Genomic DNA, 24,075 nt, shown 5'->3' on the forward strand with positions numbered 1-24,075 from the left:
TGGGGTTACGGGGATAGGGTGGGGGAGTGGGCCTGGGTAGGGGGCTCTTTCAGAGGTTCGGTGCAGACTTGATGGGCCGAATGGCCTCCTTCTACACTGTAGGGATTCTACAGTTTAATTATCATTCATGATTTCTTCATTGAAATGAAATGAAATGAAAATCGCTTATTGTCACGAGTAGGCTTCAATGAAGTTACTGTGAAAAGCCCCTAGTCGCCACATTTCGGTGCCTGTTCGGGGAGGCTGATATGGGAATTGAACCGTGCTGCTGGCCTGCCTTGGTCTGTTTTTTTAAAAGCCAGCGATTTAGTCCAGTGTGCTAAATCAGCTGGATTGGCTGTGTACAGTGGGGAAAGAATGAGGCTGTATTGTGACTGGTCAAATAGTCCGTACACTTGTGGTCAGAAAAAGAATGGAGGAAATGCCACAATCTCACTGGAGTCACGTCCACATGGAAGAGGGGAAAGGAAGCAAATCAGGAAACAAGCCTGAAAAGACATCTTTGACAGGAAAAGTAAATCAATGCAGATTAAAATTAAATCCTTGGATTCCGAGCAGTGCCCTGCTTTCCAGTGTAGGGTCCGAATTCCGACACTGGGGGTCTCACAATTGTCACAATTGAAGACCTGACGCAAACCTGCCCTGTTTTCCCCCTGGCTGGACCATCTAGAATTTGGGGTCAGCCATTTCAAATTGAGATGAGGAGTTATTTCTTCAGTGTTTCCCATCCCAGACGCTCAGGCATTCGATATATTAAAGATGATGTGGAGATGCCGGCGTTGGACTGGGGTGAGCACAGTAAGAAGTCTTACAACACCAGGTTAAAGTCCAACAGGTTTGTTTCAAACACGAGCTTTCGGAGCACTGCTCCTTCCTCAGGTGAATGGAGAGGTATGTTCCAGAAACATTTATATCAGGGGTGGGCAAACTTTTCCGTGCAAGGGCCACATTCAGAAATTCACAATTCACAAAGGGCCGCATAGTATATTAAGTAAAATAATTACTTCACCCGGTTATGATTCTGGGCGCCTCATATAGAACATAGAACAGTACAGCACAGAACAGGCCCTTCGGCCCTCGACGTTGTGCCGAGCAATGATCACCCTACTCAAGTCAACGTATCCACCCTATACCAGTAAGTAACCCAACAGCGCCCCCCCCCCATTAACCTTAAAAAAAAAAATTTTTTTTTTAAATTTTTTTTTTTTTTTAAATTTTTTTTTAAATGACTTGGTGGGCCGCAGAAATACCTTTGGCGGGCCGCATGCGGCCCGTAGTTTGCCCACCCCTGATTTAAATAGACAAAGTCAGAGATGCTTGACAATGCTTGGAATGCGAGCATTTGCGGGTAAGCAAATCATTACAGATCCAGAGATAGGGGTAACCCCAGGTTAAAGAGATGTGAATTGTCTCAAGCCAGGACAGTTGGTAGGATTTTGCAAGTCCAGGCCAGATGGTGGGGGGTGAATGTAATGCGCTTTAGACAATTTACACCTCTTTAACCTGGGGTTACCCCCTATCTCTGGATCTGTGATGATTTGATTACCTGCAAATGCTCGAATTCTAAGCATTGTCTGGCATCTCTGACCTTGTCTATATAAATGTTTCTGGAACATACCTCTCCATTCACCTGAGGAAGGAGCAGTGCTCCGAAAGCTCGTGTTTGAAACAAACATGTTGGACTTTAACCTGGTGTTGTAAGACTTCTTACTACAATGTATTAAAGATTGAGAACAATAAGATTTTTAGACACTAGGGAGTCAAGGTGCATGGGGGTAGTGCAGGAAAGTGAAGCTGAAGTAGTCGATCAGCTACGATCTTATTGAATGATGTAGCAGGCCCGGGGGCGGTGCGGCTCACCCCTGCTTCAGTGTCTTATGTGCGTATTAATTCAGGCTTGTCGTCGTGGACTTGTTGAAGAAGGACAGGGAGTTATTCCGTCATCCGCGCCAACATTCCTCCCTCAGCCAACGCCACCAAAACGGAAAGAGCAACTGGCCAATAATCTCACTACTCTCTGGGCAGACACTTTGGCCACCTTCACAGCTAATACACCCTGAAGCAATTCGGTGGGGCACTTTGACACGAGACTGCTCTCTGGAACTGCAAGCTTTACCAACATTCAACTCTTTTCTCTGTTTCTTCCCAGTGGAGCCACATGTTCCTCCTAATTGAGGGTCATGGGCAAAACGGCTTCGAGTTCTTCTTCAAGACCAGGGAGCTGAAAAAGAAGTGGCTGGAACAGTTTGAAATGGCTTTGTAAGTTTAACGTTATGAGTTGTGAGCGAGACCGGCTAACCATTCCTACGCGGAGCACCAATTAACATCTGCTGTATTGCAAGGGTGGGCGAACAAAAGATTAGTGCTAGGCCATCCCAAGAGGCTGGGGTTGTTGGGGGGTTTGGGAACAATTGGAACTTTCAAGATCACGCCTGATAAAGTTCTCTTGGTTTGGGGTATTGAGGGATGTGGGGTTCGAGGGGCTGAATGGCCTTAATATTACACAGAGGCCCAGGCTGTGGGTGTTTCTTCAAATCTTCTTTTTGTCGATCGGATTGCGGGACACCCTGTGACACACTGCTGGGCCAGAATTTGCTGCCCATCCCTAATTGCCCTTGAACTGAATGAGTTAATCATGTTTACTGTGGGTCTGGAGTCACACGTGGAGCAGAGCAGGTAAGACTGGCCGGTTCCTTTCCCTAAGAGGGCATTGGCGAAACAGATGGGTTTTTAAAAACTCAGATTGTTACTGAATTCACATTTCACCATCTGCCGTGGTGGGATTTGAACCCAGGTCCCCAAAGCATTACCCTGGGTTATTAGTCCAGTGACTAAGGATGGCACTGTGGCACAGAGGTTAGCACTGCTACCTCACAATGCCAGGGTCCTGGGTTCGATTCCGGCCTTGGGCAACTGTCTGTGCGGAGTCTGCACGTTCACCCCGTGTGTGCGTGGGTTTCCTCCGGGTGCCCCGGTTTCCTCCCACAGTCCGACGATGTGTAAGTTAGGTGGAGTAACCATGCTAAAATCAGCCCTTAGTGTCCAAAAGGTTAGGTGGGGTTACGGGGACAGGGTGGGGCTTGCATTTGGGTAGAGCGCTCTTTCAGGGGGTCAGTGCAGACCAGATGGGCTGAATGGTCTCCTTCAGCATTGTCGAGATTCTATGATGATACCACTTCACCACCACTTGTCCCAAGGTCTACGCCAAAGTTTTAACGATTGTCTTCAGGGAGGAGTGTGGTGGGAGGAGGGGGGAGAGATAGAGGCGAACAGACTCGGAAAGAATTTCAGAGGTTACACAGATATTTTATCACTTCCCTATCGATGATCTTGTCTTCAGCTGCCTAAGCTCTGGAACCCTCCCCTAAACCTCTCTCTCCCACCTGTACCTCTCTGACCCAACCGTTCCGTCATCCTCCCCTTATTTCACCTCACGTGCCATGAATTTTGCTTCACAATACACCCAGTTTATTGTTGGTGTGGATTAAAGTTGGAAGGGTTCCGGTGCGGTTTTTCAGTCTCCCTCCTAATTGCGAATTGTCTCTTAGGTCGAACATCTTCCCGGAGAACGGTAGCTCGAACAGCCACGATTTTCAGATGCACTCGTTTGAGGAATCTGCAACCTGCAAAGCCTGCCAGATGTTGCTGAGGTACAGTTCCTGCTGCTACAGTCTATCAACCGCAGTTGTGATTAATGTCGGAATTTCAGATATTATAGGTAGTTGGTGCAGTAAGGGTTAAAAGCCCGAGTTAGTGTGTGTGACTGCTGTAGTCATGTTTTTTTTTAAAGGATCCTGGTTTGAAAGGCTTTTTTGGGAACCAGAGGTGCAATTAAGGCATTGTAAAAGTTTGGACTGATATTTGTTTGGATTCGCAGGGTTCCCTGTGGAATATTTAATTAGAGAAATTGGGCATGATTTAACGGCCTCGTTACCCCCAACTTGATGTCAGGATGAGGTCGTTGACTCTCACGAGAGGCCTCTTGCGAGATGTGCGATGCTCAAAGCGCCTCGCCAGATTTAACGGAGTCTGGTGGGACATCACGATCAGGATTCGCCCTGACTGGACGTGATCCAAATCAGCATATTTCAATGATTTATTAAGCTGGTTTAAATATGTGAGGGGGGTGTTCGCAGGGGCTTCCACGAGGTTGGTGGGGAAGATGGGGGCGGGGGGGGTTGAAAATGGTGGTGGGGGGAGTGCGAGGATCGGGGCAACCTGAGAAAATGGCGCCTTGATCTGCGAGGAGCCCAGCGAGAAATGACTCAATGTGCGGCCAGGGTGGAAAGAGACTCTCTGGGGCAAGAAACCCAGCAGAGTGCCGTTGGATAGCGAGGTGGTCCCTAGCACTCCGGCCACCAATCAACACCCCACTAAATGGCCCCAAACCTGGGCAAAGATTTATTTTCCGGTTAAATCGCTCCCATTGTGTTTCAGCTTGGCAAGATGGTGGTAACTAATGGGAGGAACTAAGGTAGCAAGTTTTTTAGCAGAGATACAGAGATATACAGGTGAAAAATGAAATGAAAATCGCTTATTGTCACGAGTAGGCTTCAATGAAGTTACTGTGAAAAGCCCCTAGTCGTCACATTCCGGCGCCTGTTCGGGAAGGCTGGTACGGGAATTGAACCGTGCTGCTAGCCTGCCTTGGTCTGCTTTCAAAGCCAGCTCTTTAGCCCAGTGAGCTAAACCCAGTGTCTGAAGACTTCAATGCCAATCCTGCATTGTTCTGAGGCCGTGCTGGCCGACCATCCCCTAGCTCTCCCCAATCCTAAAAAAAAAACCCACCTCTCCATTTCCCTGACGGGCGCAGAATTTCCGAATTTCCACACATCTCCCCCCCCCCCCCCCCCCCCCCCCCGGTCCCTCCGCAACTAGTGTGGGGTTTGCTGTGGATACCTGGCCGACGCACTCCTTCAACTATAGGTTATCCCCCAACCCAGGGATAAAGAGCTGTAACGATGAGGATAGATTGGCCAGGGAGGGTCTGTTTTCCTGGGAGAGAAGGAGGCCGAGGAGAGGCTTGATGGAGGTGTATGGACAGTGTATGGAGGTGTATTCAAGATGCTGAGGAGTATGGACAGGTAAAATAAACTGTTCCCATTCGAGAGAGCATCAAGAGCCAGACGGCACAGATTCAAAATGATGGGATAAAGGAGTAGAAGTGTTGTGAGGGAATGTTCTGTTCAGCCAGCCCATGGTTGGAGTCTGGATTAAACTTCCTGAGCGGGTGGCGGATTCGGGTTGGATCGAGGTGTTCAAATTGCAGTCCGATTGCTATCTGATGAGAAAGAACAGAGAACAAAGAAAATTGCAGCACAGGAACAGGCCCTTCGGCCCTCCAAGCCTGCGCCGACCATGCTGCCTGTCTAAGCCAGAACCCCTATCCTTCCAGGGATCATATCCCTCTATTCCCATTGTTATGGGCCAGGGTTTAGAGAACCCCAAAGTGTACCATTGAGTTCACCTGACCCACAACCTTTAACAGCTTGTGGTATGGGGAGCACACGGCCCACTCTACAGATGTGGTACATCAGAAATGGAAAAGTATTTTTTTAAAGCAAAATAATGTTTATTCTATGAAGTCAAGTTAACCTTTTTAAAACATACAGTGAACACCTTAGCAACCATTAATTCAAATACAATCCCCAAAGAATACAACACTAAGTAATGCTTAATAACTTCCCAAACAACATCCAGAAGCAAAGGAAACACCTTTTAACAGAAGCACATCAGGTTTACATTCAGTACTGAAAACATTTATAATTCTGTTCAAGAGATAGTCTTTTCATGGCAGAGAGAACAGCAGTATACCTGCTCTGTCTGGCTTCAGCTCCAACACTGAAAACGAAACCAAAAAGACAGAGACGCACCCAAGCTTTTCTCAAAGTGAAACTAAAAAGCAGAGCCAGAGCTCAGCTCCACCCACACTCTGACATCACTGCAGCCAGAGCTCAGCTCCACCCACACTCTGACATCACTGCAGCCAGAGCTCAGCCCCACCCACACTCTGACATCACTGCAGCCAGAGCTCAGCTCCACCCACACTCTGACCACCTTCTCCACCTGCATTACCGCTTTCAGTGACCTATGTACTTGTTCACCCAGATCCCTCTGCTTAAGAGCTCTGCTACCTACTGCATATTTCCCATCTGTATTAGATCTTCCAAAATGCATTACCTCACATTTGTCTGGATTAAACTCCATCTGCCATCTCTCCAACTGATCTGCTGGAGAAGATACTGAGGGATAGGATCTATTCCCATTTGGAAGAAAATGGGCTTATCAGTGATAGGCAACATGGTTTTGTGCAGGGAAGGTCATGTCTTACCAACTTAATAGAATTCTTTGAGGAAGTAACAAAGTTGATTGATGAGGGAAGGGCTGTAGATGTCATATACATGGACTTCAGTAAGGCGTTTGATAAGGTTCCCCATGGTAGGCTGATAGAGAAAGTGAAGTCTCATGGGGTCCAGGGTGTACTAGCTAGATGGATAAAGAACTGGCTGGGCAACAGGAGACAGAGAGTAGTGGTGGAAGGGAGTTTCTCAAAATGGAGAACTGTGACCAGTGGTGTTCCACAGGGATCCGTGCTGGGACCACTGTTGTTTGTGATCTACATAAATGATCTGGAGGAAGGTATAGGTGGTCTGATTAGCAAGTTTGCAGATGACACTAAGATTGGTGGAGTTGCAGATAGTGAAGAGGACTGTCAGAGAATACAGCAGAATATAGATAGATTGGAGAGTTGGGCGGAGAAATGGCAGATGGAGTTCAATACAGGCAAATGGGAGGTGATGCATTTTGGAAGATCAAATTCAAGAGCGGACTATATGGTCAATGGAAGAGTCCTGGGGAAAATTGATGTGCAGAGAGATCTGGGAGTTCAGGTCCTTTGTACCCTGAAGGTGGCTGCGCAGGTCGATAGAGTGGTCAAGAAGGCATACAGCATGCTTGCCTTCATCGGACGGGGTATTGAGTACAAGAGTTGGGGCAGGTCATGTTACAGTTGTATAGGACTTTGGCTCGGCCACATTTGGAATATTGTGTACAGTTCTGGTCGCCACATTACCAAAAGGATGTGGATGCCTTGGAGAGGGTGCAGAGGAGGTTCACCAGGATGTTGCCTGGTATGGAGGGTGCTAGCTATGAAGAAAGGTTGAATAGATTAGGATTATTTTCATTAGAAAGACGGAGGTTGAGGGGGTCATTAGAAAGACGGAGGTCTACAAAATCATGAGAGGTATAGACAGGGTGGATAGCAAGAAGCTTTTTCCCAGAGTGGGGGACTCAATTACTAGGGGTCACGATTTCAAGGTGAGAGGGGGAAAGTTTAAGGGAGATATGCGTGGAAAGTTCTTTACGCAGAGGGTGGTGGGTGCCTGGAACGCATTGCCGGTGGAGGTGGTAGAGGCGGGCACAATAGCGTCATTTAAGATGTTTCTAGACAGATACATGAACGGGCAGGGAGCAGAGGGATACAGATCCTTAGAAAATAGGCGACAGTTTTAGATATAGGATCTGGATCGGCGCAGGCTTGGAGGGCCGAAGGGCCTGTTCCTGTGCTGTAATTTTTCTTTGTTCTTTGTTCTCTTTGTTCGAAATCCTGCTGTATCCTCTGACGGTCTTCATTACTATCCGTAATTCCACCAACTTTTGTGTGCAAGGTTCCAGGGAGTAGGATTAAGGTGGAATAATAATAATTTTTATTATTGTCACAAGTAGGCTTACATTAACACTGCAATGAAGTTACTGTGAAAAACCGCTAGTTGCCACATTCCGGCGCCTGTTCGGGTACACAGAGGGAGAATTCAGAATGGCCAATTCACCGAACAGTAAATTTTTCAGGGCTTGTGGGTGGAAACCGGAGCACCCGGAGGAAACTCACGCAGACACGGGGAGAATGTGCAGACTCCGCACAGTGAGCCAAGCCGGGAATCGAACTTGGGACCCTGGCGCTGTGAAGCAACAGTGCTGCCCCACGTGCTGTCACAGAGGGCCAGTGCAGACTCGATGGCCCAAATGGCCTCCTTCTGCACTGTGAGGATTCTGAGGTAAGGCGGCACCCACTCAGCAAACTGGGCAGCGATCTGGAGCTCAGGGGGCTGCCGCTTCCCCCACATGCAGCCCCAGGGACGGGGGTGATAGACCGAGGCCTGCTGCCCCAATTCATCCCTCTCCTCAGGGCTCTGCTATCAAGGCCGGTTCGCTCCATATTACCCCACAGGAGTGCCGTTGGGGTGGGCACTTTTCATGTGATGCAAATGGAAGCAATGGCTGCTTTGTGAACTTTGCAAAATCGTGGCAGGTGCACATTTGATTTTAAAGAAACAGAACTGTTTTTGCGTCCGAAGGTTCTGGTTAAATCCCCAAATGCTCGATGTGCACGGTGAAAACGTTTACGGGAGAGCGGAAAATTGTGGGTTTGAAAGACTGAGCCTGTGAGTTGGGGTGGATTCCTGCAGATGGCGCTGCAGGAGAATGGTGAGACACCTTGCTCAGTGCCGCCACCTGCCGTAACTCTGGGTAATTACAGAGCCACAAATCATTTGTGTCGGAGAAAACGGGGTCTCAGCCACCTGGTCCAGAGCCTTCTCCTCCCCAACTTCACCTCACTCCATCAACATCTCCTTCTATTCCTTTCCGCCTCAACTGCAGTATTGCGTATGGCTGCCATTCCCTGGATAAAGAGGTTTCTCCTGAATTCCAGACGTGATATATTAGTGACTATCTCATACTTATGGACCCGAGTTCTGATCCTGCCAGCAAGTGGAAACATCTCTCTGCCTATGTTATCAGACCCTTTCAATAAAGATCTCGAGCCTCCTTTCCACAGTCAAGAATTACACTTTCTTCAGCCAATCTCAGCCAACTAAAGAGCTGGTCATCGACTCCAGGAAGCAAAGTGCTGTACACACCCGTGTCAGCATCAACGGGGCCGAGGTGGAGATGGTTAGCAGTTTCAAATTCCTGCACAGCACCAAAAATCTGTCCTGGTCCATTCACGCCGACGCTATCACCAAGAAAGCACAACAGCGACTATACTTCCTCAGGGAACTAAGGAAATTCGGCATGTCCACATTAACCCTCACCAACTTTTACAGATGCACTATAGAAAGCATCCTATCGGGCTGTGTCACAGCCTGGTATGGCAACTGCTCGGCCCAGGACCGCAAGGAACTTCAGAGAGTCGTGAATACCGCCCAGTCCATCACACAAACCTGCCTCCCATCCACTGACTCCATCTACACCTCCCGCTGCCTGGGGAAAGCGGGCAGCATAATCAAAGACCCCTCCCACCCGGCTTACTCACTTTTCCAACTTCTTCCATCGGGCAGGAGGTACAGAAGTCTGAGAACACGCACGAACAGACTCAAAAACAGCTTCTTCCCCACTGTCACCAGACTCCTAAGTGGCCCTTTTATTGACTGACCTCATTAACACTACACCCTGTCTGCTTCATCCGATGCCAATGCTTATGTAGTTACATTGCATACCTTGTGTTGCCCTATTATGTATTCTCATGTATTTTCTTGAATTTTGTTTAATTCCCTTTTCTTCCCATGTACTGAATGATCTGTTGAGCTGCTCGCAGAAAAATACTTTTCACTGTACCTCGGTACACGTGACAATAAACAAATCCAATCCAATCCAATCCAATCCAATCCTGACAAGTAATACCTCACCGTTAATCTTTGTTTTGTTTGTTGCATATGCTTGGGGGGGGGGGGGGGGGGTGCGCTTTCCAGGGGTTAGGTGAGCACAGTAAGAAGTCTTACAACACCAGGTTAAAGTCCAACAGGTTTGTTTCAAACACGAGCTTTCGGAGCGCAGCTCCTTCCTCAGGTGAATGGAGAGGTATGTTCCAGAAACATTTATATAGACAACGTCAGAGATGCCAGACAATGCTTGGAATGTGAGCATTTGCGGTTAATCAACTCATTACTGATCCAGAGATAGGGGGTAACCCCAGGTTAAAGAGGTGTGAATTGTCTCAAGCCAGGACAGTTGGTAGGATTTTGCAAGTCCAGGCCAGATGGTGGGGGGTGAATGTAATGCGTTTGCGACAATTCACACCTCTTTAACCTGGGGTTACCCCCTATCTCTGGATCTGTAATGAGTTGATTACCCGCAAATGCTCGCATTCCAAGCATTGTCTGGCATCTCTGACCTTGTCTATATAAATGTTTCTGGAACCCACCTCTCCATTCACCCCAGGAAGGAGCAGTGCTCCGAAAGCTCGTGTTTGAAACAAACCTGTTGGAGTTTAACCTGGTGTTGTCAGACTTCTTACTGTGCTCTCCCCAGTCCAACGCCGGCAGCTCCACATCAGGGGTTAGGTAGTTTGGCTAAATTACCCCTTAGTGTGTCCAAGGTTGTGCAGGTTAGGTGGGGTTACTGGGACAGGGCAGGGGAGTGGGCCTAGGTGGGGTGCTCTTTCAGAGGGTCGGTGCAGACTCGATGGGTCGAATGGCCTCTTTCTACACTGTAGGAATTCTACGTTGTTATGTTTACGGTACTCCAAATGTGGTCCAATCGATGTTCAAACCAGATTGGCATGGGGACGGAAATCTGAGGACAAATTCAGAACAGGGAATGGGAGATGAAAAAAGAGAGAGTGACTCTGAAAGAAGGAAGGAGCACCGGTTAAAAAGTAGACAGCACGGGAATTTGGCCGTGTGTAGATGTCAATGCAAGGAGTGTAGCGAATAAAGCCAATGAGTTGAAGGTGCAGATAGACACATGGCGGCCTGATGTCATGGCTATAATGGAAATCTGGCTTGAGGAGGGACAAAAGTATCAGCTGAACATCCCTGGGTGTTGCAGGCGGGTTGGGGAGGGGGATAAGATGAAGTGGAGAGGGCAGCATTATCGGTGTGGTGACTAGGGGCTCTTCACAGTAACTTCATTGCAGTGTTAATGTAAGCCTACTTATGACATGAATAAAGATTATTATTATTAAGAGCAAATACGTAGAGATTTCTGAGTGCACAATAGGGCAGCAATCATTGGGGTCTGCAACTACCCTAATATCAGTTGGGATATGACTAGGGCGAAGGACACAGAGGGTGCAAAATTCTTGAACTGCATTCAAGAAAACTATTTTTAGCCAACGCGTAACAAGCCTCAACGGCATTGGGGGAATCCTAGATTTAGACTCGGGAAATGAAACTGGGCAAGTGGTAGCAGTGGAGGACCATTTTGGCAATAGTGATCATAATATCGTTAGATTTAGCATCATTATGGAAAAGGACAAAAATAGAACAGGAGCAAAAGTTCTAAATTGTGGGAAGACAATATTTTTGAAAGGGGGAGAGATGAGCTGACACGAGCGGACTGGATACAGCTGTTAGAAGGAAAAGCTGTGCCATATCGGCGGGAGGCATTCAAAGGTGAAATTCTCCAGGCACAGTGCAGATACATCCCCACAAAGCAAAAGGGTGGCACTGCCACATGCAGAGCAAGAGAATGACTATGGAAAAGGTAAGGTTTGCACTAAATTACCCCTTAGTGTGTCCAAAGATGTGGAGGTCAGGTGGGGTTAGCAACGTGGTAATGTGGGTTGATTCCGAGATGTGGGCAGTGTTCTCAATTAGAACTCTGTCTCTATCTTCACTAAGGAGAGGGATGATTTAGACATTCTAGTTAAAGAGGACGAGTGCGAAATATTAGACTCAATAAGCATAATGTCAGAGGAAGTACTGGAGGGACTGGGATCCTCGAAGGTGGCCAATCTCCAGGGCCAGATGGATTGTATCCCAGACTGTTGAAGGAAGCCAGGGAGGAAATAGATGCTCTGAGGATCATTTTCCAATCCTCACCAGATACAGTGAGGTCCCAGAGGACTGGAGGTTTGTGAATGTTGAACCATTATTTTGAATAGGGTGCAAGGGATAGGCCAGAAAAGTGTAGGCCGGTCAGCCCAACGTTGGTGCTGGGTAAATTATTAGAAACTATTCCGAGAGGCAGGTTAAACTGTCAGTTAGAAAGGCACAGATTGAGCAGGGATTGTCAACATGGGTTTGTTCGGGAAGATCATCTCGCACTAACTTAATAAACATTTTTGAGGAAGTAAGAAGGAGGTTTGATGAGTGGATGTTGTCAACATGGATTTCAGTAAGGCATTTGACAAGGTCCCATGTGGCAGACTGGTCAGAAAAATTAGACTCCATTGGATACAGGGAAAGGTCATGTGTTGGATTCAAAATTGGTTCAGTGACTAGAGACAAAAGGTACTGGTTGATGGATGTTTTCGCGAATGGGAAGTGGTTTCCAGTGGTGGTCCACAGGGGCTCAAGTGACCCTTGCTGTTTGTCGCATATATTAATGATTTGGATTTAAATGTGAGAGACATGATTGGGAAATTATCAGATGACACAAAAATTGGCCATGTTGTCGATAATAAAGAGGATAACTGTCCAGAATTGAGTCAATGATTTGGTTGAGTGGACGGAGAAGTGGCTAAAGGAATTCAATCCGGAAAAGTGTGAGGTAATATATTGGAGGAGGACAAAGAAAGAAAGAATACTCCATGAATGGGAAGATATTGAGAGGGATTGAGGAAGTGAAGACCGTAGTGTGCGTTACAACAGGCCCTTGACAGGACAAGTGGACAAGTTGGTCCAGAAAGCATATGGAATCCTTTCCTTTATTGGCCGGAGTATGGGATACAAACGCAGGGATGTAACGCTGGAACTGTATAAAACACTGGTTAGGCCACAGCTGGAATATTGTGTACAGTTCTGGTCACCACATTACAGGAAGGAGACAATTGCTCCGGAGAGAGAGAGAGCAGAGGAGGTTTACAAGAATGTTGCCATGGCTGGAAAATTGCAGCTATGAGGAGAGATTGGATAGGCCGGGGTTGTCTTCCTGAGAACAGAGGAGGCCAAGGGGGTGACCTAATTGAGGTGTACAATATTATGAGGGGCCTTGTTTTCCCTCATTGAGGGGACAATGACCAGCGGGCACAGATTTAATTTGATTGGCAGAAGTATCAGAGGGGCCATGAGGAAAAATGTTTTCACCCAGAGGGTGGTGGGTTTCGGGTATTGGCGTTGGTGGTGGAGGCTGAAACGCTCATTGAAAAGGTACCTGGACCTGCGTCGGAAGTGCTGGAGCTGGCAAGGATATGGAGCGGGCTGGTTTCTTTCTTCTCCCTTTTGGCCGGCTGAGAGACGATGGGCCGAATGGCCTCTTTCCACACCGTAACTTTACGATGGTTTCATGGTTCCATACAAGGTTGACGTGACACCAGCCCCAAATCACTTCACATCTTTCTTTCCTCCGGCTCAACAGGGGCACCTTCTTCCAGGGCTATCGCTGTAGCAAGTGCAAGTCTGCGGCTCACAAGGAATGTTTGGGAAGAGTGACTCCATGCGGCAGACAAGGTAAAACTCAATTCCTGCATTCGGGCAGCCAACTGTGCGAAAACGTTGTACGGGAGGTTTCACTGCAGGGCATGACCCCCGCGCCCCAGCCGTTAGCCGGTCAACCCATCTATCCTCGTGACAGGCTGCCTTCCTCGGCCAATCAGAAATCTATAAGACTCGTTACCCAATTGGGGGTTGACTGTCAGCCAATCAGCCTTTCCTTCCCCCATGTTCAATATTTTTGTATCTGGTGAAGAGACACGTTCAAAGAAAATGGCAGAAAAACCCCCCAATTGTTTTCAATGTGCCGATGATTTGGCTCCAAGGTAGGACTCAGCAAGTTCTTGGAGGTCGATCTTCAATTCCTGGAGATTCCAGGCCAGCCCTTGGAAACACCACCCTGTGTTGCTCACTCTGATTCACTCCCCTTCAGGTATGCTCATTGCTATAAGGATCAAAGGCCCAGCCGACTTGGCCACTCTTTCAACTTTTCAGGCGTCCCGTTGCACAATAAGATGTTGATGGAGAGTTAGCAGGCAGACCGATGTGATCATCAGATTAGCAGTGTGGCATCAGCCCACGACCACCACCGAGTGTGGCTCGGTGAATAAAACTCACCTCGGAGTTCGACGCTTGTGGATTCAGGAACCCACAGCACCCCCACTCCCACTGATTCGCCACTGCCAGTACTGCAGGGGGTGCTGCACGGCCAGAGGCGCCGATCTTTGGGTCAGACATTAGGCTGAGGCCCTGTCTGCCCTCTGAGCTGGATGTGAGCGATCCTGAGCCACTCGTTTGAAGATAAGGGGGGAGTTCTCCCTGGAATCTTGCCCAATATTCATGCTCCAACCTATCATAAGGAGAAAGGTGCTTTAGTGTGAGGGGCGTTCGCTGGCTGAAATCTGGTGGCCTTCCCCCCCCCCCCAGTTTTAAATCTTATTCATGTTATTTATTTACAGACAGTGGATCATCAACATTGACCAAGGTACGTGTGAATTTTTAACTTACTCTTTGCTGTTTCCATTAAGGCTGATATGATAAACAATAAAAGAACCTGGTGGAATTCAATAGATTATCTCGTCATCTTACAGGAGAGCACCAGCAACTGGGAGACGGCACTGCGGAATGGGGAGGGGGCTGGGGAATGGGGGAGGTGGCTGGGGAATGGGGGAGGGGGCTGGAGAATGGGGGAGGGCGCTGGGGAAGGGGGAGGGGGCTGGGGAATGGGGGGAGGGGGCTGGGGAATGGGGGAGGGGGCTGGGGAATGGGGGAGGGGGCTGGGGAATGGGGGAGGGGGCTGGGGAATGGGGGCTGGGGAAGGGGGGAGGGGGCTGGGGAATGAGGGAGGGGGCTGGGGAATGAGGGAGGGGGCTGGGGAATGGGAGGGTGCTGGGGAATGGGGAGGGGGCTGGGGGAATGGGGAGGGGGCTGTGGGAATGGGGAGGGGCTGGGGAATGGGGTAGGGGGCTGGGGAATGGGGGAGGGGGCTGGGGGAATGGGGTAGGGGCTGGGGAATGGGGAGAGGGCTGGGGAATGGGGAGGGGGCTGGAGAATGGGGTAGTGGGCTGGGGAATGGGGAGGGGCCTGGGGAATGGGGAGGGGGCTGGGGAATGGGGTAGGGGGCTGGGGAATGGGAGGGTGCTGGGGAATTGGGAGGGGGCTGGGGGAATGGGGAGGGGGCTGTGGGAATGGGGAGGGGGCTGGGGAATGGGGAGATGGCTGGGGAATGGGGGAGGGGGCTGGGGAATGAGGAGGGGGCTGGGGAATGGGGAAGGGGCTGGGGGAATGGGGAGGGGGCTGGGGAATGGGGAGGGGGCTGAGGAATGGGGAGGGGGCTGGGGAATGGGGAGGGGGCTGAGGAATGGGATGGGGAATGGGGAGGGGGCTGGGGAATGGGGAGGGGGCTGGGGGAATGGGGAGGGGGCTGGGGGAATGGGGAGGGGGCTGAGGAGTGAGGAGGGGCTGCGGGAATGGGGAGGGGGCTGGGAAATGAGGAGGGGGCTGGGGAATGGGGAGGGGGCTGGGGAATGGGATGGGGAATGGGGAGGGGGCTGGGAAATGGGGAGGGGGCTGGGGAATGGGGTTATTTGGGGAAGGGCACTGAGGAATTATGGAGGACACCAGGATATGATAAAGGGTTAGATGAATGGTGGTTGGAAGGAGGAAGCTGGAATAAACTGTGTGGTGCTGTTGAAAGAAGTTTCTCTGGCTGTAAACAATTTTAAATCCATCACTTGTTGATAAATCAAAATTAAAATATTCTCCTCCACAGAGTAAATGTAACAGAATTCCAACAAGCCGCACAATCAAAACAGGTAAGCAACTTGTTCCATTTAAACCAACTCAAAGAATTATGTGATTAAAATAAAGCATTTTTGTGTAAATTAGATGAAATCTGGAGGTTGGTGGATCAGCAGCAATAAAAATAAGTCTAAGCTATTGATAGATTTGAAGAAACCTGGCTAAGCTATGGTGATAAACAAGCTCAGTTTAAGCACTCAGCTGATATTAAATACTAGAGTATTCTAAATCCCGCAAAGGAAACTTGGAATGCGTGCTCGCAGCTGTATTTTCGAAGGGATTCAATGGTTCTGTCAAATTGCCGCAGTGGCTCAGGTGCTTCACGTGTCGAGCTACTGTGCTGCAGTAATAGACAGAGCGGGCAGAACGTTAGCCGAGGACTGCTGCTGTGTAATGAATGAAATAGGATGCGGAGGAAGCGGTGTTATAACTTAACATGGCTCCCGTTTGATGTGTTTGGTGTCTGGTTGTGGACATCAAGCTGCAAGGAAACATTAGGGTTGTCGAGGAGTCTCTGTTAATTCAAGGCCTGTTCTCCAGGGCCCTTCTACTGGAGAATCCATGCGCAAAACCTTAGCGTCACTTTGTAACAAAGAAATCTCGGGCAGCACGGTGGCGCAGTGGGTTAGCACTGCTGCCTCACGGCACCGAGGTCCCAGGTTTGATCCCAGCTCTGGGTCACTGTCCGTGTGGAGTTTGCACATTCTCCCCGTGCTTGCATGGGTTTCGCCCCCACAGCCCAAAGATGTGCAGCGTAGGTGGATTGGCCATGCTAAATTGCCCCTTAATTGGAAAAAATGAATTGGGGACTCTAAATTTAAAAAAAAACCAAAGAAATCTCGAGCACTTCTGTTTATTAGTCAGAAAAATATTGACGGTGGGGACAGGTTAGATGACTGACGGTCAGGAATCAACCAATTGGGTCGTAAGGGTGGGTTTGTTTTCCAATTTACTTGGGGGAATGGGACTCGGAAAGGAGGGGCCTCTTTGCCAATGAAGGCTTGGTAAAATTGGGCATGACCATGGCACAGGACAGATCCTTCACTCTTTATGAAACAGCCTTGAGCTGTTGGCAATCCAATGTTTTGGACCGTTTGTCGCACTCTTCAAACAAACTATAGGGTGGGACGCTTAAAATTCATCCTGTTCGGCCTTCGGTTTGCCTGGCCTTAGCTTTTGAAGGTGTTTTGTTTTTAACCATATAAAACTAGCTGGGTTGTATTTGTGTGGGGGCGAGGAAGTTAGAGTTTGACTCGCACCCTGATGGTCCAGGTGAAACCCCTCGCAACTCGCTGAGAATTCTTGGTGGAGTAAGTCACTAAAATGGCCACAATCCACACCGAGGCCTTGGCTCAGTTACAATCTGCCCTTGCAATCCTGTTGGAGCAACGTAGGTGCACCTTTAGAGAAGGCCGTCATGCTAGCTCTGTGTCATATCCCCAGATATACTCCGGTCAAACCTTCTTCCCTCGGATAAGCCAAATTCTTTAGCGACAGAGGAATAGAAGAAATGAAAATGAGACATAGTGCGGTGAATCGTGATCGCAATGCACCTCGGATTCAGCTTCTTTTTTATTTGTTCATGGGGTGTGGGCGTCGCTGTCTGGGCCCAGCATTTGTTGCCAATCCCTAATTGCCCTTGAACCGAGTGGCTTGCTCGGCCATTTCAGTGTGGGGGCAGTAAAGGGTCGACCACATCGCTGTGTGGGTCTGGAGTCACATGTAGGCCAGACCATCAGATTTCCTTCCCTGAAGGACATTAGTGAACCAGATGGGTTTTTACAACAATCGACAATGGTTGTCATTAGACTTTCCATTCTAGATTTTTAATTGAATTCAAATTTCACCATTTGCCATTGTGGGATTCGAACTCGGGACCCCCAGAGCATTAGCCTTGGTCTCTGGATTACTATTTCAGCGATAATAACACTATGCCACCCCCTCAGCTGAAGTGAAGGGGAGGAAATTTGCAATTTGTGAAGTGCTGGACAGGGACGATAAGCAACACATTTGCTAAGCAGAGAGCCAAATCATTCATAAATAATGTTGCAACTGAATGCATTCAAGACACAACAGGTACATGAGAATAAGTCAGCCCTCCACAATTTGACCTCAATGAAGTTTGTTGCTAATGGAGATTTAGAGTGTAGCTATTGCTCCTTTTGATCATTGGGGACATTGATGGCCAGTGGGCGAAAGCACAGAATGAACGAGGCAAATTCTACAAATCCTGTCACTCACGATTTTCACCTCCTCTCCCTTTCTGGGCCTCTGTCTTCTCCCTTTCAGGTTTGCCCAAGACAGAAGTCTGCCAAGAATATTTTGGGATGCCCCCTCCACCCGTGGCCTTTGGACCTGCTTTGAAGTTGAGTTTAGGACATATCGTGGAACTCACCAAAGCAGAGGTGGAACAGCATTGGTGGGAGGTAAGAACAGACGGAAGTAGCCGCAACATGCCTCCTGGCAGCCGGGTAGACTTTTGCATTGATCCCTTTTAATATTCCACTCACGATGGACTGAATGGCCTCCGTCGCCACTGTAATGATTGTATGTCCTTCAATACTCCATCATGGAGGCCTTGTGGCACAGTAGGCATTGCCCCTGGGCCATAACCCCTGGGTTCAGGTCCAAAACCAGGACTTGTTGGCCACGGCTGGAGTGTTCGTAACGCGGATCAATGGGTTGATAATCAGCTCGGAATCTTCCCAACACTTCTCCCACTATTCCCCAAAAGGGAAGACAGGGTGGGTAAAATGCTTGAAAAGAAATACTTTTTAAAAATGTGTGCAGTTGACAGCAAGCCGGGTTAATAGTTTCCGCAGTGACGGAATGGAGCTCTCTGAGCTCTTCGCTGGATTCTGTCAAGGGGCAGCCTTCGTTGACGTGAGTTATTGATTTGGGGGGGGGGGGGGCGGGGAAGGCTTCACAGCTACAGTCCGGGTCCACCGCAAGGCCCCACTCTTGCCAATTTGTTGCACAAAGGCCTTGGCCAGTGCGGAAATGGTTGAGGAGCGCCCAACGTTGTCGAGGCCGGTTGAAGGTCTGTGTGGGATCTGTGATGAGGAAGTGTTTTTTTTAATGGTGGCATATTGCTGCCACAAGGCCTCCGCTGTTATTCCCTGGCACGGTGGTCTGAGCCACACAGGCTGGCGAGATAGGAAGCGCCAGCAGGTAGATTGAGGGCGCCATTATGTCGCGGCCAAGCTTAGTTTGGTCCAGACCTTCTCCGGGTGATTTCTTGTCACAATCTCCCTCCTTATGTGAGGGAGGCGGGATGTTACTCAGGACTGGGAGCCAGGGAAGTTGGGTAGATCGGAGGATACCCAAGGTGATGCACTTGTTGGCCACGGCTGGGTATCCATGTCTTAATGCTAATTGGTTAATGGTTTTACCCAGTAGATCGTCAAACAGCAATGATTTTAGAAGCATGACAAGGTAATGGCACAGAAAGAGCCAACTTAGCCCACCGGATGAGCAGTGTTATTATTGCACATTGGGCTGAAGCACAGTCTAAGCAGACCAATGTTCTCACTGATGGCACCTTATCCTGTACTGAATGAGATAAGCTACTTCAGTTAAAGACCAGAGCTCGACTGAGAGACCCTCCTACCGGCTAACCACGCACACTCAACTTGAGCTGAGCTTAAGTTGAAGTTAAAGTGGACTCTTGAGTGGAATGCTGAGGACAAGCCCCTGAATGTGGTGCAGCATCCAATTGAGAAATCTGGGCCTGACAGCGAAAGTCAGTGCAGATCTTCTGCAATGACTTATAAACCACCAGCTCTGGAGTTGTGTGGTTGGCGTGGTCGATATTGGTACGGTCGATACCGGGGAGAGTGCTTACCCGGTGGCCAGGGTTCCCGTCATCCAGTCATATCCAACCATCAAATAGTGGTGACTTTACACAAACGTTAAAGATATATCTCACAAGTGTTTTTCTTTCAATGGCTTTAGGGAAGGAATACGTCCACGAATGAGATTGGCTGGTTCCCGTGTACCAAAGTAAAACCTTTTGTATGTGTAAGTAAAATAAACTCAAATTGTAGACAATGGCCAGGATTCTCCATTCTGGAGACTCCGCCGGATGTGAATTGGAACTGGTTTGCGCTCAATTCACCGTCCTCTGTGAATACGAGGGTTCCTGAGGGAATCCCGCTATTCGGCCGCCATTTTGAGCGGGCTAGGCCAACCCCCCCCACATCAGCCCCGCCTCCTTTCCTGCCCACCCCCACATTGCAGTTCAGCCCCCCTTGCCCCAAGTATGGGGGTGACCTGATCTGACTGTCCCTGGAGATCCCCTCAATAGGGGGACCCCCCTTACCGAGACCCCCGGGTGAGGGGACCCCCAATCACCAGAGATCCCTAACTAAATGGACTCCTCAGAGATCCACTTGATAGACCCCCCCCCCCCCCCACCCCCCCAGACACCCCAGAGTAAGGGAACACCTCCCCAATAACCCTGAATTGGAAGGGGGGCTCCCATCCTTAAATAAAGGGACTCCACGAGACCCCCTATCTAAAATGACCCTGCCCCCAGGGACACCCTAACTAAAGGGACCCTGCCCCCAGGGACACCCTAACTAAAGGGACCCTGCCCCCAGGGACACCCTAACTAAAGGGACCCTCCCCCAGGGATACCCTAACTAAAGGGACCCTTCCCCCAGGGACACCCTAACTAAAGGGACCCTGCCCCCAGGGACACCCTAACTAAAGGGACCCTGCCCCCAGGGACACCCTAACTAAAGGTACCCTTCCCCCAGGGACACCCTAACTAAAGGGACCCTGCCCCCAGGGACACCCTAACTAAAGGGACCCTGCCCCCAGGGACACCCTAACTAAAGGGACCCTTCCCCCAGGGACACCCTAACTAAAGGTACCCTGCCCCCAGGGACACCCTAACTAAAGGGACCCTGCCCCCTGGGACACCCTAACTAAAGGGACCCTGCCCCCTGGGACACCCTAACTAAAGGGACCCTTCCCCCAGGGACACCCTAACTAAAGGGACCCTTCCCCCAGGGACACCCTAACTAAAGGGACCCTGCCCCCAGGGACACCCTAACTAAAGGGACCCTTCCCCCAGGGACACCCTAACTAAAGGGACCCTTCCCCCAGGGACACCCTAACTAAAGGGACCCTTCCCCCAGGGACACCCTAACTAAAGGGACCCTGCCCCCAGGGACACCCTAACTAAAGGGACCCTGCCCCCAGGGACACCCTAACTAAAGGTACCCTGCCCCCAGGGACACCCTAACTAAAGGTACCCTGCCCCCAGGGACACCCTAACTAAAGGGACCCTTCCCCCAGGGACACCCTAACTAAAGGGACCCTTCCCCCAGGGACACCCTAACTAAAGGGACCCTGCCCCCAGGGACACCCTAACTAAAGGGACCCTGCCCCCAGGGACACCCTAACTAAAGGTACCCTGCCCCCAGGGACACCCTAACTAAAGGTACCCTGCCCCCAGGGACACCCTAACTAAAGGGACCCTTCCCCCAGGGACACCCTAACTAAAGGGACCCTGCCCCCAGGGACACCCTAACTAAAGGGACCCTTCCCCCAGGGACACCCTAACTAAAGGGACCCTTCCCCCAGGGACACCCGAACTAAAGAAACTCACGCCACAGGTTCCCCCAGAAAATAGACTCCTGTCTGGAAGCTAGAGAGCAGTCCAGACATGAGCAGTGAGAAAAACTCCTGTTGTACCACTCACCTGGGCAATACACCTGTTGGCTCAGACAGAGGAAGCACCACATGTCTATACCTGGAAGGTGGAAAGCTCTGATCTGTGATTAAACCCCACAGATCTTTATATAATAATAATCTTTATTGTCACAAGCAGGCTCACATTAACACTGCAATGAAGTTACTGTGAAAAGCCCCTAGTCGCCACATTCCGGCGCCTGTTCGGGTACACAGAGGGAGAATTCAGAATGTCCAATTCACCTAACAAGCACGTCTTTCGGGACTTGTGGGAGGAAACCGGAGTACCCGGAGGAAACCCACACAGACACGGGGAGAACGTGCAGACTCCGGACAGACAGTGACCCAAGCCGGGAATCAAACCCGAGACCCTGGCGCTGTGAAGCAACAGTGCTAAGCACTGTGCTACTGTGCCGCCCATACTCTGCAAGTCATTCATTAATTTCTCGTAGTGGGCTGTGATTGACAGCTTCCACGAACACAGCTGTCAGCCTTGCTTCATTCATCTCCCTTCTTGGACGAATAACTCTGAAATGCTGTATCCACAATGTTTCCAAACCTCAGCCACTTCAAAGAGAGTTAAGTGCTGTCAATTTCCAGCTCAGCACTTCAAAATTACTCAAGCATGAAGTGGGGTGATCTGGGGGCGGGTCCCTTTTGTTGGGGGGTCTCTGTGGGGGTCCTCCTATTCATGGGTCTCTGGGGGGGTCCCCCAATCCAGGGGTCTCAGGGGGTTTCCTTGTCAGGGGGTCTCTGTTGGAGGGTCTCCCTCTCTATGGCGTCTCAGGGGGGGGTCTCCCTATCTAGGGGGTCTCCTTATCTGGGGGGGTCTTGAGGGAAGTTTCCCTTTTTGGGGAGTCTCTGGGGGCGCAATGGGGCAGGGTTTGGAAGAAGGAGAGTGGGCAGGTCGTGCATTGTGTGTGGCGAGGGTGGCATTCGGCTGGACATTGGAGACAGCTCCATTAAGGCGTTACTCCCTTTGCCCACGGTCAGGTTCACCATGTTAGGGCCACGCTGGTAAATACCAGTTGAGATCTGTCCCCACGTGATATGCGGCCCGGAGGATCGGAGAATCGCGAGGACCCGGAGACTCTGGTGCCAGGTCCACTAAGACATTAGCATCCTCCCGCTGGGGCGTGGGTTCAAATCCCAAACCTGCCGCCAGTGGGGTCCGGAGCACAGCGGTCGGTTCGACGTCCGGCGCGTTCCGTATTGCTGGTGTCGAGGGGCGGAGAATCCTGCCCAATATCCTTCTTCTCAACGTACAATGTTCGACTGGGGAGGGCACAATGGCGTAGAGACAGGGGTCAACCAATGCCTACCCTCCCCAGCCACCCTGCCCTATCCCCACTACCCCATCACCTAACCTACCCCATAACCCCATAACCTAATGTGCGCATCCCTGGACACTAAGGGGACATTATCATGGCCAATCCACCTAACCTGCACATCTTTGGAGGTCGGAATTGAACCTGGGTCCCTGGCGCTGTGAGGCAGCAGTGCTAACCACCGTGCCCACCCTATGTCTCTGGGAGGTTGTCGAAATTTACAGAGAAAGGTTGGAATATTGCTGTGATAGATGCCCTTAGACAATTGGGAAGTGTTCTCATCTGGTTTTATGTAATTATGTCTTGCAGGCAATTCAAACGGACTATTCTACCTATCCCTGGTAAGTACCGTAGCCTGATTAGAAATACTTGCCCTCTGAGTGTGTTTTTCTCTGTAACGAGAAGGCGTTTGGATATTGTCTCAGGCTAGCACCATATAATATGGCGGAGGGTGAACGGCAGTGAAGTTTTTACAGCTGACTTTCAGCAGCACCCGCACTTACGCAGACGATCAAAGCTCTTGTCAAAGTGACCTTTCTTTGCAGGTACGCTGGGCCGATGGAGCGCAGCCAGGCAGAATCACACCTTGGCACTCGTTCAGATGGCACCTACCTCGTGAGGCAAAGAGTGAAGGACACGGGAGAATACGCCATCAGCATCAAGTAATGAGGGGCAATTAGCGGCTCAATATATATATATTTTCTTTCTATAAATTGACAGTACCCAATTCATTTTTTCCAATTAAGGGCCGATTTAGAGTGGCCAATCCACATCTTTGGGTTGTGGGGGCGAAACCCACGCACACACGGGGAGAATGTACAAACTCAACACGGACAGTGACCCAGAGCTGGGATCGAACCCGGGTCCTCGGCGCCGTGAGGCAGCAGTGCTAACTCACTGTGCCACCGTGCTGCCCTGCAAACGCGGGGAGAATGTGCAAACTCCACATGGACAGTGACCCAGATTAGTGGTTCAGTATTAATATAACCTCAATTTTCATTCCATTTCACTGTAAAGTGTGACACGATTCACTTGTTGTCGGGAGAGGCAAGGTTCACCTCTGCATCGTGTGTGATGAGATTCACGGCAGTGCAGATGCATTAATTTCTGGGACAAGTATATCATTGACATGGGTAACAATTCATTAAATATCCATTTAACCAACAAAGTCATCTATAGAGGCGGCACGGTGGCACAGTGGTTAGCACCGCTGCCTCACTGCGCCAGGGGCCCGGGTTCAATTCCGACCCCTGTCCATGTGGAGTTTGCACATTCTCCCCGTGTCTGCGTGGGTCTCACCTTCACAACCCAAAGATGTGCAGGTTAGGTGGATTGACCACGCTAAATTTGCCCTTAATTGGAATTTTAAAAGA

At 49.9% G+C, this 24,075-nt stretch overlaps 1 protein-coding gene across 2 annotated transcripts in view; it reads left to right on the forward strand.

The window, feature by feature from the left end:
• LOC119957156 (proto-oncogene vav-like) overlaps nucleotides 1–24,075 on the forward strand; it is a 111,054-nt gene that overhangs the window by 80,180 nt on the left and 6,799 nt on the right. Inside the window, exons 15-23 of one of the 2 annotated variants that reach the window (XM_038784927.1) lie at nucleotides 2,150–2,259; nucleotides 3,549–3,650; nucleotides 13,300–13,391; nucleotides 14,333–14,358; nucleotides 15,646–15,688; nucleotides 17,964–18,100; nucleotides 19,629–19,688; nucleotides 23,012–23,043; nucleotides 23,248–23,364. In XM_038784927.1, coding sequence (XP_038640855.1) covers nucleotides 2,150–2,259; nucleotides 3,549–3,650; nucleotides 13,300–13,391; nucleotides 14,333–14,358; nucleotides 15,646–15,688; nucleotides 17,964–18,100; nucleotides 19,629–19,688; nucleotides 23,012–23,043; nucleotides 23,248–23,364 — 719 coding nt within the window. Of the gene's footprint in view, nucleotides 1–2,149; nucleotides 2,260–3,548; nucleotides 3,651–13,299; nucleotides 13,392–14,332; nucleotides 14,359–15,645; nucleotides 15,689–17,963; nucleotides 18,101–19,628; nucleotides 19,695–23,011; nucleotides 23,044–23,247; nucleotides 23,365–24,075 lie in introns of both variants that reach the window. The other variant, XM_038784926.1, reaches the window with a different exon arrangement.

The sequence above is a fragment of the Scyliorhinus canicula genome, chromosome 25 (genome assembly GCF_902713615.1).
Source record: "Scyliorhinus canicula chromosome 25, sScyCan1.1, whole genome shotgun sequence".
Classification (NCBI taxonomy): Eukaryota; Metazoa; Chordata; class Chondrichthyes; order Carcharhiniformes; family Scyliorhinidae; genus Scyliorhinus; species Scyliorhinus canicula.